General features: G+C 38.3%; 1 protein-coding gene across 1 annotated transcript; it reads right to left on the bottom strand.

Moving 5' to 3' along the window:
* Positions 1–3,704: 3,704 nt before the first annotated feature.
* LOC126820409 (fatty acyl-CoA hydrolase precursor, medium chain) lies at positions 3,705–13,664 on the bottom strand. The gene is made up of 4 exons (XM_050548321.2): positions 11,242–13,664; positions 10,717–10,970; positions 8,188–8,222; positions 3,705–5,849 (listed from the first exon to the last, which is right to left on the bottom strand). The coding sequence occupies exons 1-4, from the start codon at positions 12,654–12,656 to the stop codon at positions 5,598–5,600; spliced, it is 1,956 nt and encodes a 651-aa protein (XP_050404278.1). The 5' UTR covers positions 12,657–13,664; the 3' UTR covers positions 3,705–5,597.
* Between the last annotated feature and the right edge of the window lie 1,108 nt (positions 13,665–14,772).

Genomic DNA, 14,772 nt, shown 5'->3' with positions numbered 1-14,772 from the left:
AATTCGAATTCAACCTTCATTTTGGTGGAATGGTGATATATTTCAACAGTTTTTAAAAAATCAGGATAAAAATTGTGACCTTTAGAGAATCCACAAGCTAAAAATCACAAATTTTCGTACAATCAGGGGCCATAATCCATGAAGTTACCGTCTGATATGTGTGAATATCGAAAGGAACCAAGATCTTTGGGTTATAAACTTACATTTCAAGTTTCATTGAAAATTGCCATGTGATTTCTAGAGGGTCCACTACCTTGGTATTATATACTTTTACACTATCTGTGTGTGCGCGAGCCATTTTGTCCCCTGACAGTTGGATTGTGGCCCCTGATTGTACAAAAAATCGTTTTTGTTTTTAGTTTATTCTCATCCATCTCTGCAAAATGTGGGCGTATCCTGCCTGGCAGCCGCTGGTTTCAGTAGAAGTCTGGCATTCGTCTTATAGTCCGTTTTGACTTATATACGGATGGCATTGGCATGCATGTAAAAGATCCCTTGACAGTTGGAATTCGCCATAAGAGTAGGCCATAGTGCTGCTGTCAGGGCAAAATTTCCCTCATAGCACACTTTATGGCGTATGCCTGTCTTCATTAGCCTAGTTCAGAGCAGAACAGTAGGACGTTAAACCCCATTTCACGTAAAAAAAAAAAACATTGACATCCCGAAATTATTTTTGGCAGTAACCGTCGCTTCACAATACAGAGCAAGTGACATCATCTGCTGAATCGTGTAAAACAATTAACTACTTACATTATTCCATATCGTAAAAAATTATCCCGTTTCCATCTCTAGTAATTTCACGCGTTTCACGAGTTTTCTACTTTAGATTCGAGAGGGCATGGAAGTCATGTGGTTAGGCTACTTGAATTTTCTGCGTTTTGATAGGCAGGGGATTGGGTGGCAGAGTGGTCTAAACCAGTTCTAATGCATGTGCTTTAGATTGTAAGTTCTGTCAATGAGTCAAGACCCAAGCTTGTATGTGACAAGGCGCAGGTTCGCCTGAACTACCTTCCGCTTCTAAAGACCCCTTTTATCACACTGATCCGCAGTGAATATTTGCTTGGCCGCGACAATCACTGATAAGGATGACATTGATGCGGCTTAATGAGCTAGAAATATTAACTTTTTTCCTGCGACAAATTAAATTTTAAAACATTTTTTGTATATATTGGAAAAATAAATAAAGGCGTTTGACGTATTTGTAGGTAAAAATTATTTCCGATTCAGTGTAAATGGGTATTAAAATGACTAAAATGCAGCATTCTCTCCGAAGCAGTTATGTCTTATGTAAACAATGCACGCGCCATTCAGCCAATGATTCACACCGCGTGCTGTGACAGCACGTGTTAAGGCAGTCATCTATGACAGAGATATTATACGAGACTCGTAATTCTCTGTGAAACGCAACCAATTATTGAAATACTAAATGTACCAAATCTCTCAAAATAACCTAGTTTCTCTTGGATCTCGATGTGTGTCAGAGCTGAAGAGAAATGTACTTGTCCTTTGGATGGGACAAAAAAAACCCTAAGGAACCTTGTTGCGGTTCGACTGGGTAACTGTTAACTCAACAACCTCTTCTATTTATTATAAAAGAATGTACCGAACCAAATCGGATACGGAACTAACCCATGAAAATATAACAAATTACATATTATTTCTGTTGGTAACAGGACTAAAGATGGGGCGGGTCAGGCTACCCATAATAAATGACATTCACACAGGTTTAGCTTCCTTTGCCAATATATATACCAGATCTATGTTTTTTCCCCATCTGAAAGACTAAACACATCTTCAGTTATCGGCAAATAACTATTAGCCTACTATTAGTTCGCAGTATTGACATAATATTTTATATGGTGGGTTATATAAATATACAAATAAATTACATACAAATAAAACAAAGGTTTTTGCCCATACCTACTAACAAAAGAATAGCCATGCATAACGTAATAATAACGCCTACACAGCAGCTATGTCTAAAAAAAAAGAAAGGAGATAATAAACAGCAGCTTATACAAAAGTATATTTCGGAGGTTGGTCAAATTTGATAAGGATGCCTTCAAGAAGTTTGATCTCTGTCGTCCTCACAGGCTTCTCCAAATACGTAATATACCCCTGAAACAAAAAGTTCGAGAATCCTGAAAAACTCCAGGGTTCATAATCTTTGATCCAGATACTTCACATCAAATTTGAAAATAAATATGTTTCATCCCCCGGCTAAAAATACAGCACTTCTCATCTACTGAGTCCTAATGCTTCCCACAAAATTCGAAAAAAAAAAAATCCATTAAAAACTGTAGTCTTTTTCACGTTCACAATGTTATGGTTCGTTCTTTCATCACGCTAATGCTTCACATCAAATAGTAAACAATCTGTTAAAAACTTTTAAAAAATGGGGTTAATCCCGGAACGCTGAAAATCGACTGCATTGTATACCGAAAAAATCAGAAAAATCCCGAAACACCTATTTTTTTTTAAATATTATTTACATAAAAAATCCTAAATACCGAAAGATCACTAAATACCAAGAAAAACAACACTGATTACCGAAAAAAAAAAACCAACCTAGGTTACACATACAAATTGTTAAGTGGGTCATGGTTCAGACTAGGCCATGGGCAACCTAGAGTGTCTCACTATATTTATGCGTGGCCCAGCGTGACCTATTACCCACCTAGAGTGGCCACCATTTTTATGCGTGACCTAGTTACCCACTATTTTTATGCGTGGCCTAGCCTGACCCATGACCCACCTAACACTTTTTATGCGTGACATAGCCTTACCCATGACACATTGAGTGTCCCACAATATTTATGCGTGTCCTAGTCTTATCCATGACCCACCTAGAGTGTCTGACAATTTTTATGCGTGATCGATGACTGACCTACAGTGCCGCACAAGCCCTATGCGTGACCTAGCGTGATGCATGACCAACCTGGAATGTCCCACTATATTTATGCGTGGCCTAGCGTGACCCATTAGCCACCTAGAGTAACCACCATTTTTATGCGTGACCCATGACCCACCTAGAGCCCCCTACAATTTCTTATGCGTGACCCTAGAGTGCCCAGAACTCTCACGCGTGGACGCGGGGGTAAGGATGGGGCGGAGTGTAATTGTCAGGGGGTAATATTGCGGGGGTAACTGTCCCAGAACCACTTCCCCGGATCCCAGTGGAGTTAATGGGTCCCGACAGGTGTTCAGTTTGTCATTGGGCTCACCCTGGGATCCACGTGAGTGACCATCCGTATTACGAGCCCAGGCAGCCCATGAGCACAATATGAGGACTCGGATCGGGCCCCGGGAAATGTATATGGTATCAAAAATACATATCTTGTATCATCAGAATGTAAGTCTGCAGGGTATATGGTGGTGGGTGTGGTTGTGAGGGCTGAGATTCTGGACATGAATTCTTGAGCTAGATTTAGCTCAACAGTGTACCACATGAAAATCGCACAGCAGTGTACCTTACATCCTCAAGTATTACAAAAACACCCCGACAGACATTTTTAGTGGTGGGGTGCCCCTGACAGAGTTATTTAATTGCCAGATCAAAGCTAGGCTAGATTGGCTGAAATCTGTACTACCCTAAAACTGCTTGGAAGTTGTTCAGCACCACCACATGAATGATCACTGCCAGACAGTTTGTGTGGTGGGTTGTCCCCGACAGACACACCCCAAAATACCACACTCCCCCCCCCCCCCAACTAGGCTAGATTAGCTGAAATCTGTACCACTTAAAACTGTTTGGAAGCTGTTCAGCATCACGACATGACATGAATCAAGTATGACCACTGCCAGACATTGTGTGGTGGGTTACCCTTGACAGACACGCCCAAAATATCACGTGCCCAACTGGATTAGATTAGCTGAAATCTGTATCACCTAAAACAATCTGATTAAAACACAGATCATATTTCGTTTCGTTTTTATAGTTCAAAATTTCGTTTTCCTTGTCGTTACTACATTAGGGCCTGGAAGAGTTGTTCTATAACCCGCGTTCCTATTGATGTGAGGGATAAGCCAATGAAACGGCCTGTTACGGCGAGTTTTTTGGCGTGTGTTGCATGGAACTGTGGGTAACCCACTAGAAACATGAACGCTGATTGGTTAATCAAATGCCTAACGTCATAAGGTCAAAAGTCGCTCGTATGACCTCTACAACTGATCAGATCTTCCTAATATATAAAAAAACAAAACGAAACGAAAAATATATCTGTATTTTAATCAGATTGCACCTAAAACTGCTTGGAAGTTGTTCAGCACCACCACGTAAATCAAGAATAACCACTGCCAGACAGAGTTTGTGTGGTGGGTTACACCTGACAATTGCTTGGACGTTGTTCTGCAACACCACATGGATCATGAATTACCACTGCCAGACAGTTTGTGCGTTGGGGCACCCTTGATAGACAGTCCAAAATTCCACGCCCCGCAACCAATCTAGATTAGCTGCAGTCGGTACCAGCTAAAACTGCTTGGAAGGTGTTCAGCACCATCACAGGAATCAAGAATATAGTCTACCTAATGTTTTTTGATGGATTATATAACTTCACTATGTGTAGATTCAGAATCTGGACTATATTTCCATGTCAAAGCTTAAAATAGGGTTTGGCAACCGGGCATTCTCCTAATCGATGTTGCTGCATATAATAAACACCGATGAGCCGTATGTCTGTGGTCACTGAGTTGAACCACTACTTATTCTTCTTCATACGATTACTTAATCTTTAATAGATATTACATATTCTTGAAAATATGTAATACGTCTGAACCAGTTGATAAATCCAATTCTAATTTTGCAGGGGGGGGGGGGCTTGGGTGTTGTGTCTGTTGGGTGAACCCCACCACACACACTCCCTAGCAATGGGTAGTGTTATCTCTTGGTGCTGTAAACAATTTCCAAGATGTCTAAGGTGGTTCACACTTCAGTTAATCTAGCCTAGTTGCGGGGCGTGGCATTTTGGGCGTGTCTGTCATAGGTACACCACCGCACAAACTGTCTTGTAGTAGTCGTTCACTGTCCCAAGCAGTTTCAGGTGGTACAGGCTTCTGCTAATCTAGCCTAGTTGCGGGGGCGGCAGTGGTAATTCATGATCCCTGTGGTGGTGCTGAACAACTTCTAGTCTAGCCTAGCAATTACAGAGCTCTGTCAGGGGTTTCCCACCACTAAAAAAGTAAGGTACACTGCTGTACCATTTTCATGTGATACACGTTTGAGCTAATCTAGCTTAAGAATTCATAACCAGAATCACAGCCTTCACAGCCACACCCACCACCAGATACCCGGCAGACTTACATTCTTCTGATGATACCAGATATACATGCAATGATACCATATAGGTGAAAATTGGTAAACTTTCCAGATAGGCTGACCCCCCCCCCCGCCCTCGGCTCCTGCTCTAGGTCCCTAATTTTTCATTTTTTTCGGCAATAAGTGTTGTTTATTCGTTATTAAGTGGTTTTACGGTATTGAGGGGTTTTCAGATTTCTTATGCATTTTTCGGTGGAATGGAAAGTTACATGGAATTTACTTACACCTTTCATAGATTTACATATTATTTTTACAGAAATTCTGGCAATTATTCATAAATCTACATAGAAGTAAAATAGTTTCTCTTATTTTCACTAAGTTCTATAGATGTCACTGATTGTCCATTAGAATTATGATGTAGGTTAAACACTTCATTGTCGTAATTTTGTTGTCTGTTAGAATGGCCAAATTGGTGGTGACCTGTTGTACTTGACTTGAATATAGGTGGCTGTATTATCATCCTCACCAATCCGATACATATTACAGATAAGAACAGTAGAGCTAATACCACACTTATTAACAGAGCTTCCAGCTAAATCAATAAATAAAATATACCACAAATTAAAGAAGAATGTATTTTTATCAATACTATCTCACCTATTTATTAAACTCAATATTTTCTAAAATACGGTATTCGAAATTAAAAACACGAATTAGAATTCAATATTGGTCTATTTCAGCTATTATTGATGATGTTCTTATCTTGCTTTGGAAATCGGTTGTACGTGACAAGGAGTAGAGTCGCCTGTCGAACCTCATGGGTTTTCTCCGGGTCCTTAAAATACAGATATGACGTCATCCTTTGATGTTGGCGCACCATTATTTCCAATGATGTACAAGCAACTTGCCAATCGTACATTATCTATACTAGATGAAATATTGGACTCGCGTGATGTATTTCATTGAAAAGCACGTGCAGGATAGTGTCTGCATTTTAAGTTGTTTAATGGTCTTGAGCTAAAGACATTGCGTAATATATTGAAACAACACTCAGTTAACGCCTCGGGAAGTATCAATATATACTCTTCAAAAAAAGTAGGGAATATTCAGAAACAACACAAAACTGCGGAAATGCACTGCTGTTTTTATTAGAGGTAACCAGTGTATGTTAATAACAGGCCAGTTGCCTACACATGAACATAAACAGTTCATATGGACGGCTTAATTATCTGACGGCCCCGAACAACGCAAGTTTTACCTACCACCTTTACCACACCATTCTAGCCAGTAAAAGGGAGCTATTTTCTGCATCAGGGACTTTCTATTGGACCCCCCCCCCCTCCCCCATTGACTCCCAATAAGCTCCGATGTGGCATTTGCAGATTCACTGTGACTTTTTCATCTTTGCATTTTCAACTATCAGATTTTCTCCATTGCGTTTTCATCTATTACAATATCTCCAACTTAACTCACTATACGAGGGAAGGGGCGTATTTCGGAGTTCGGCCGCAGTTGACGTCATAACTGATCGGTTTTTGTCGTCTGGACTAAAATTAATGCTCCCTCAAAGGGACGATTATTCTAAATAGTAAGGGAGTATTTCAAATACAATATTCTGGTTTTACAAATGTATTCAAATTTTGTGAGATATTCAAACATTATTATTGTAGAAGTTCTTAGATTAACGCATACATGTATTTTTAATATAAAACTTGTTTGTCCTAACCTGGAGCCACGGTGGCTAAGTGGGTAAAACGCCAGCTCGCTAGCCTGGAGGTCGGTGTGTTTGATCTCTGCAATGGCCGAGAAAATTCATCGGGATTTTCAGACGTGGTTTCCCCTTGTCATTGGTGCAGGACGGAGTGCCTGACAAAGACAGTTGTTTAGTCCTTCAAATGAGACGAAAAACCGAGGTCCCGTGTATACATTGGCATGCACGTAAAAAATCCCTTGGCAGTTGGAATTCAATATAAGAGTAGGCCATAGTGCCGCTACCAGGGCAAAATTTACCTCATAGCACACTGTATGGCGTATGCCCGCCTTCAAATGCCCAGTATAGGACGTTAAACCTCATTTCATTTCATCCTAACCTATTCACTTAATACAATATCGTAAATCATTAAAGGCCCCTTTAGCACGGACACGCGACATCGTAAATCAACGCTAATGCATTCGGAGTACATTATCATCATCGATTGCAAAGGTAAATTAAAATATTCTGGTATGCCGACCCAGGAGAACAATAATGCACACCTCTTTTCAGAGATATTTTATTTAATTTTTAAAAGTTGAGGGGGGGGGGGGGCATTCAACGTAAATTTATTTCATCGTCTAATTCTTTTAATTGATTAAGGCAGCCAGACATCTCTTCAGTAGTTAGCCTGCACTTATTTCAGATATAATGCCAGCAATCCACTCATATTCATGCCGATGTTCTGTCAAAGATTCGTCCGGTCTTTTTAAGACAATGAACCAAATTCGATGATATAACCCATTAAACAAAAAGTTGTCTGACATGACAACCAATGTATTTGAGTTTTTCTAAAACAATAATCAGTAAAATCGGACAATCTTAAGAGTCATGAATAACCCAATGGAACATTGATTTTAGCCGAAACGTTAAATTTTAATATTGACGTCCTATGACATCAACTTCGGCTGAACCTGGAACCACGCCCTCTATCCTTTCGATTGGAGAAATTTTGGTGGTTGAAAATACAGTGGTATATTCTTATAGATGAAAATGCAAAGATGAAAAAGTCACCGTAGAAAGTGAAAAACATTTTTACATTGTTAAATTTTGTCGAGCAACTTTTGTTTTGATACTAATGTATATAGTGAGTTTGTGTTATGTAATATTTACATGATATTTCCTCTTAATATGACAACGATTCGACTCCATACATTGCATTATAAATTATAAAACTAACCTGACCTTGGGTCATTCCCCATGTCTTTTCAAAATCTGAAATGACAACCACAGAATAAATTAACAAATTTTAGCCTGGTGGATCAGTCAAGATTGACCTTAAAAACCTTGGTATAAAATGAAATGGTTATTGGTTATTTAATGTCACCTAATGTATGTTGTTACAAAGTAACGGTCTAGTTGTAAAACAAAGCCTTTGAAAGACAAAATATTAGGTGTTGCAATGGAATTCCTATTTATTTTTTAGCTTTTCTACTTTTTTCTGGTCCATTTTATAGAAGAATCGGCCCTTGGACTGACCGGCTATTTTAGTAGATAAACAAACGAAAACTGGACTAAATACAAATGATGGGGGTTGTTTATAGTTTGACATTTCAACGCTGGCCATTTAGAAAAGAAAGGGATCCCTTTCAGGAAATATAGGCTGATGTTGCCGTTCCTTGGGATTTTCCGGTTTGGATTCCCTTGTTAGTAGAGCAGAATGGGAGGCTTGGTAAGCAACAACGTCTAGTCGTTCGGGTGGGACCAAAAACCGAGGTCCCGTGGTGTACACGTTCGTGTGCACGTAGAAGAACCATTGGTAGTTTGAATTCGTTGAAGGTTAGACTGAAACGCCGCTATCAGGGCAAATTTCCCATATTTAAAGCACACTGCACGGCGTATCCTCATCTTCATTATTCAAAATAATCATCAGCTATTTATTTTTCTCGACAGATATATGTCAAAATAACATGTAGCATCAATTTTGAATATTTGTTTTACTGACGTTGTTCACATTGGCTATAATAATATTATTATTCATTACTATTTACCAAGTAACATGTATAATCTTACACAGTGGATGACCACATGTTATCATGATCCCCCATAAGATCGTTCTTGCTATCCAGAAAAAATGGCGTACTATTGTTTTGCATGGCTAAATTTATTTGTTAAGGCCAGTTCAATTTTTTGTCAAGGTCACTGAGATGTAAATAAGGTTAGGGTTGGGATTAGCACTAGACCTGTTTACGTCTCGTGACCTATGATGAAAAATTGAGCTGGCCTTATCATATAGCACTAACCGTTTTGCTTTGTCAATATGTTATTAGTGGGGCGACGAATTGAGCCATCGTTTGCTTGATCCACGCGCAAATGCATCCGCACATGGACCAATCAGGCGATGGCACAGTCAGACGTTCCTAGTCAAAAGTCCTAATTATAATCAATGATGTCGTTTAGTGAAACTTTACCTTTACCTGCAATTTCCCAAATAGTATGCCACTTGCTAATAACATAACTCAAAGGACAAGGATGGCCACATTTAAGACTTTTCGGTTTCATACAAACTAATTCTTATAAACCATAATGATTACTTTATTCTGACAATCATTATATAATGTCAAAAACATACCACTTTTCAAAGAAGAATTCAAAAGGTGCTAATGTTCCAGTGCAATCGATAAAAATTAATGCCATATTAGATAACGATATTGTCTGAGCGAATTGTAATATACTGTCCTGCCAATATCATACATCTGACGCGTATCTGGCGGAATAGGGCGAATGGTATTCCTGAGATGTCACTGTCTTTCCGTTTGGCGTCGTGCATCTTTATTATCCTGGTCAATGGTCATAACCGTTGCCAGGAAAGTCGGTGATCAGGGCGTATACTATACTGCCCACGGGCGCAAGAAGGGGTCTCGCGTATCTACAGATCCATCGCCTCGATTATGCGAGTTAATCGGTTTCGAATATTTATAGTGTGTCCTACATAAAAACGTTGTGGCTGACGTGTACAATTAAATAGACAAATCCAGTATGTTAGGTAACTTTGCGACGTTTTGTTCAGCTTCAAAGATCACAGAAAATTGCAGCAATTTCCATGGCGGAAAAGTCGGTCAGCGGTTATTTGCCAATTGTCATCGCTGAATCCGTGACAAAATAAAATCTTAAATTAAAAATATAATTTTGGATATCTGTTTTGCAGGTTTTTTGCGCGTATGAGCTCGTTTCGGCGACTTGGATACTTTATTGAATTTTAAAAAATAATTTTAGCCACAAGACCGATGGGTAGAAGAAAATGTCATAAAAATATGGCCAAGCTTCTGGCCTATAAGTAAGATAACTAGAACAAACTTCGATGTTCACTTCAACAAATACAATCAAATTTTCATGTATCATGCGTAGGGGTGGCTCGATCGTGTAAAACGTCGAATGACATCATCAGTGCGCAGCGGAGTAACTCGAATTCTATTACAAAAATCGTGGACAGAAATATGCATCCCATACCCGATTGATCCGCGTAATTCTATTTTTCTAGTAGTGCCCGGAATTTGAAATGGGTCGCTGCGCGACTATGGTTACTCGCCATGTGGGTCCAGGCGTCCAGATAAAACGCCTCTGCAAGCCCCCAAGGATTACCATGTGTCACAACTGTCGGCCAATAAAGTCCACGGTTCGGATATGGTCGTCAAATCGCAGGACAGACTGCCCTTTTACACTAACAGCACTATCTTCCGTTTTATATAATGAATAAAACAAATCTTACCATTCTGGGGTTGAATTATCCTATTATCAATAGAGTCATGCTCATCCACCAAGGCTATGTCTTCGGACACAGTATTTGTCCCAACTAAACTTAATACTCCTGGAACAACTTTAGCCCATAAAATAGCTTCCCTGTTTGGTAGTAGGTTTTTTATACTCTGAACCTTCAGCGATGAATTTGGTGAAATTACCAGGTAAGTCTGTGATTTGTTAAACGGTTGCCATGTGATGTTTCCATTATCATACATAGGATATCTAAAAAAATAATAACATGGAATTGAATTTAGTTCTCCACGTAGTATCTTCTATAGTCCCTTGTGGGGAAACCTGGGATCTAAGGATAAAATACTTGGTGCTGCCATGGCATAAGACTATAAATTAACTGAATATTTTGCTTTGTTCTAACATCGAAAACATTGTTTATTTTATTTTAGAAATGACATGTTTAGTCACATGTCAATTTGTCAGTAAAACAAATGTTACCAAATCTGTAAACAATAACTTAAATATATGGAAATACAATTACCCTGTTTTTGAAAACGAAATCCAGGCGCTCATTATAAGTTGATGGACTACTGAGTGTCTTGAAGGCCGATAGTTGATATCATTATCCAACATTAAAGGTAAATGCCCGGCAGTAGAGTTACTCCAAGTAGTCGCTCCCGTATTAAAAGAATAAAGAAACGTTGAAGATGACATGGCGTGTTTCTTTAAAATATTTAAAATTTCACTTAATTCAAAATCCTCTTTTGCCTTGTGAAAAATGTTGGCATTTCCGTCTGATATTGTTTGGTCTGATTGATAGTGAAAAAGAACTAGCGCTAGAATGGTGTCCCTAAAAAGTTGATATTGCTTATCTGAAAGTGTTTGTCTTGGGGGCAAAGTTCGTATGATGTCTCCCAAAAACGCACTTGCTGTAGTCGTAGTAATAGACCTCGTACCAGTATTGATTCCCACAAGATATGGTACTCTGTTATGAATTTGGGAAGAATATAGTTTATAAGGAGGGGAAGGTAAGAACAAACCATCAATAGTTGGAAGGAATGGTCCAAACATATCTTTATTCAAAGATATTCTCAGCAATATTTCGGCATCAATATTTCTAAGACAGTTTATTCGAACTAGCATAGTTGGACCACTTTCAATACAAGAAGTGACAGCCATTAAAATATGCGTATACTTTCGAGGGATTTTCGTCACAACATCGTTGAAATTTAGTCCTCCATGTGAAACAGCTTTGGTGAACAAGGTTTGAGATATTGGGCTGATAACATGTAGCCCAACAGATGATCCACCAGCTTCTTCACCAAATATTGTAACATCGTAAACATCTCCACCAAAATATCCAATATTCTGATTCACCCACAATAAAGCCATTCGCTGATCCAAAAGACCCCAGTTACCGGAAGTCCCTGAATCCGTGCCCATGAAACCAAATACACCCAGGCGATAATTGATCGTCACCACTATTACATCTCCCTGCTGGGCTAAATGCAACGCATCAAACGTATTTCCAGAACCGTACTGAAACTGTCCACCGTGTATCCAGACCATTACCTTGCGTCTGAAACCATTCTGATTGTTCGTCAAGGGAACATAGATATTCAAATATAGACAGTCTTCAGAAATGGCATTGCTTTCTAAGAAAGCCGCATTCGGTATAATAATTTTAGATATATCTTGCAGACATGAAGGTTTAAATTTTTTAGCATGAATATTTTTACTTGGTTTCAGGTTGAGTGACTGGGGTGGGTTGAATCTTAATTGTCCGATTGGAGGTTGAGCATATGGAATTCCCAAGAAAACGGTAACACTATTTGATCCAATCTTTTCCACATATCCAGTGATATTTCCATTGCTTGTTCTTACTGTTAAACTGTCGCACCGGTACGAGTTCACAAAATATAAAACTAAAACAAATAGTAGCCGTAGATTATCCATGGTCAGTTTTTTTTAAAAAAAATAAGCAGAGTCTTTGCATAACTTCAACGTTCTGAACGAGTGCTGTTATCCCTTCCTTGGTTTTAAATTCATGGTTTGCAACATTTTACAATTCATTCGGCTCTACCACTCCAAATGTCAAACTGTTAGGCCGAAATAGGATAACGGTGACAATACAAATACGTGTATCATTATCGCCTTACATATACGTATGATATCTTTGCCCTATTTAGCTGTCCACCGAAAACAAAATGTTAAAATATGGAGACCTAGTTTCTCATTCACGGCTATACATCCTAAACAATGTGCACATAGAATAAATGATGTCGGGTTGCAAACTTAATGAACGAGTTACTGTGACACGTGGGTCTATCAATTGATGGGGTCAACCCGGAAAAACTACCATGACTTTTTCAAATCAACGTCTTAAGAAGAGTATGCACTGCGGGTGGGTTAAGGTTAGTTTGTGTTAGGGTAATTAGTGATTGTAGGGATAATTTCTTTTTACCCAAATTAGAGACATAGATAGTGATAGGCTTTATAAATTTACTGCGGATATGGCAACAAGTTAGACGTGATTGTGTACTGATTTTATAGGTAGGGTTAATCTATAAAAACTCCAGCGGACATAATAAAAATTCTATAGGTTGATAAGAAGTGTGTCCGTAGTTTTGGTTTTGTAATTTATTTTTGCGTATCGTACCTTATTGACAGTCGGAAAATCATTAGGTAAGCCCTGTATTACTAAGGAGACTGTCTGCTTTTAGACACCGGTTGCAACAGTTGTTTAAACAGGAGCATACCAAATGCGTAGAATGAATCAAACTAAAACAAGATAAGTTCAGGTCGGAAATATCCACATAAACAAATCCGTATTAGAAACTAATATAATAATAAGCGAAATTCCTCCACTGCGCATACTGTGAAAAGAACGAAAAATTTGATAATTTAAATTTACAAAACGATTACCATGCTCTCCCCGTCCGTCGCAGGATATGGTATTAGCCCACTTGTGGAAGCTCCAGTCCGATAAAAAATTCTTATTGAATTAGAACTAATAGACGAGATTCATGCAATGTGTGCCATAGTGTCATCAAACAAGTATACGGTCTATGTGTATTTGTATTGTAGCCACGTGCTTGTAATTGTTTTTTTTATTAGTGCGCATTGTTTAAATGACACGATAACGACACATGTCTGCCCAATTTATAACTTTAAAGGTGCCGGTGATCTATGGAGCGAAATTCTATCTCTTAAATTAATAATTGCGCAAGCTATTGTTTATGTTGACTTCCATGCATGTAACTTATTTCGAATTCAAACTGTCAAGTGTTTTTTTTACGTGCACCACAATATGTATACGCATTGTGCTGAATGTGCAATGTGCACGCTAATATGGTCTGTCTTATACACGATTGGTAATATTTGTAATGTTAGGTGTTTGTTTTAGGAGTATAGTTTAAATAGTAAAAGAGATTTTGAAACCTGTTTTAAATATTGACTGTCTCTCATTAACGAACATAGTTGGTCAGTCAAAACTGTTTGAGGAATGTGTGGTTCTAAACATAACCTGTTTAAATTACGGTTTCCATTTAAGATATTTGACTTATTTATAACAAAATGTATTTAGAATTAGTGATATTTGATTTTTTTTTTAGCATATTTAAATAAGAAACCATATTAACTAAATGTAAATGCCCTTTGAAAATGAATTTAAAACAAAATCGAAAAACATTTTTTTTCCAAATGAAAATTAACAGTTAATTCAAGATACAACAAATGTTAGATTGTTGTACCATTGCATTGAAGTGTGTGGCTCTGTTTTACGGTTGCATAGACTTTCAAGATTTCAACCGCCTGCATTTCCCCAGATTATGTGACATTTTGACAGCGAAAAGTATTATTCTCGAAAACATCACCAAAGCTAGTTATGGGGATAAACAAAGTGATTTTAAATTCATTTAGTGTACTAACAAGATTGTCGCTGCCCTGTTATCCAGAAACACTTCCAAATAACGCTCTTTAAGTAGGACGTTGAACCGCAAGGCTTTTAAAGTAACCATTTATTATAATCTGCATATTATTATACCCCGTTTAATCAAAATAGATAATAATT

Source organism: Patella vulgata, chromosome 5 (assembly GCF_932274485.2).
Source record: "Patella vulgata chromosome 5, xgPatVulg1.2, whole genome shotgun sequence".
Classification (NCBI taxonomy): Eukaryota; Metazoa; Mollusca; class Gastropoda; family Patellidae; genus Patella; species Patella vulgata.
The sequence above is the reverse complement of the archived record's forward strand: the minus strand, read 5'-3'. Positions and strand labels throughout refer to the sequence as shown.

What these genes read in the sequence shown, in the direction of transcription:
- LOC126820409 (XM_050548321.2), bottom strand. Translation starts at nt 12,656, where the DNA reads ATGGATAATCTACGGCTACTATTTGTTTTAGTTTTATATTTTGTGAAC. An exon ending in GATAATTCAACCCCAGAATG is followed by an intron (nt 8,223 to 10,716) that starts GTAAGATTTGTT and finishes TTGTCATTTCAG; the next exon opens with ATTTTGAAAAGACATGGGGA. An exon ending in GGGGAATGACCCAAGGTCAG is followed by an intron (nt 5,850 to 8,187) that starts GTTAGTTTTATA and finishes TTATTGATTTAG; the next exon opens with CTGGAAGCTCTGTTAATAAG.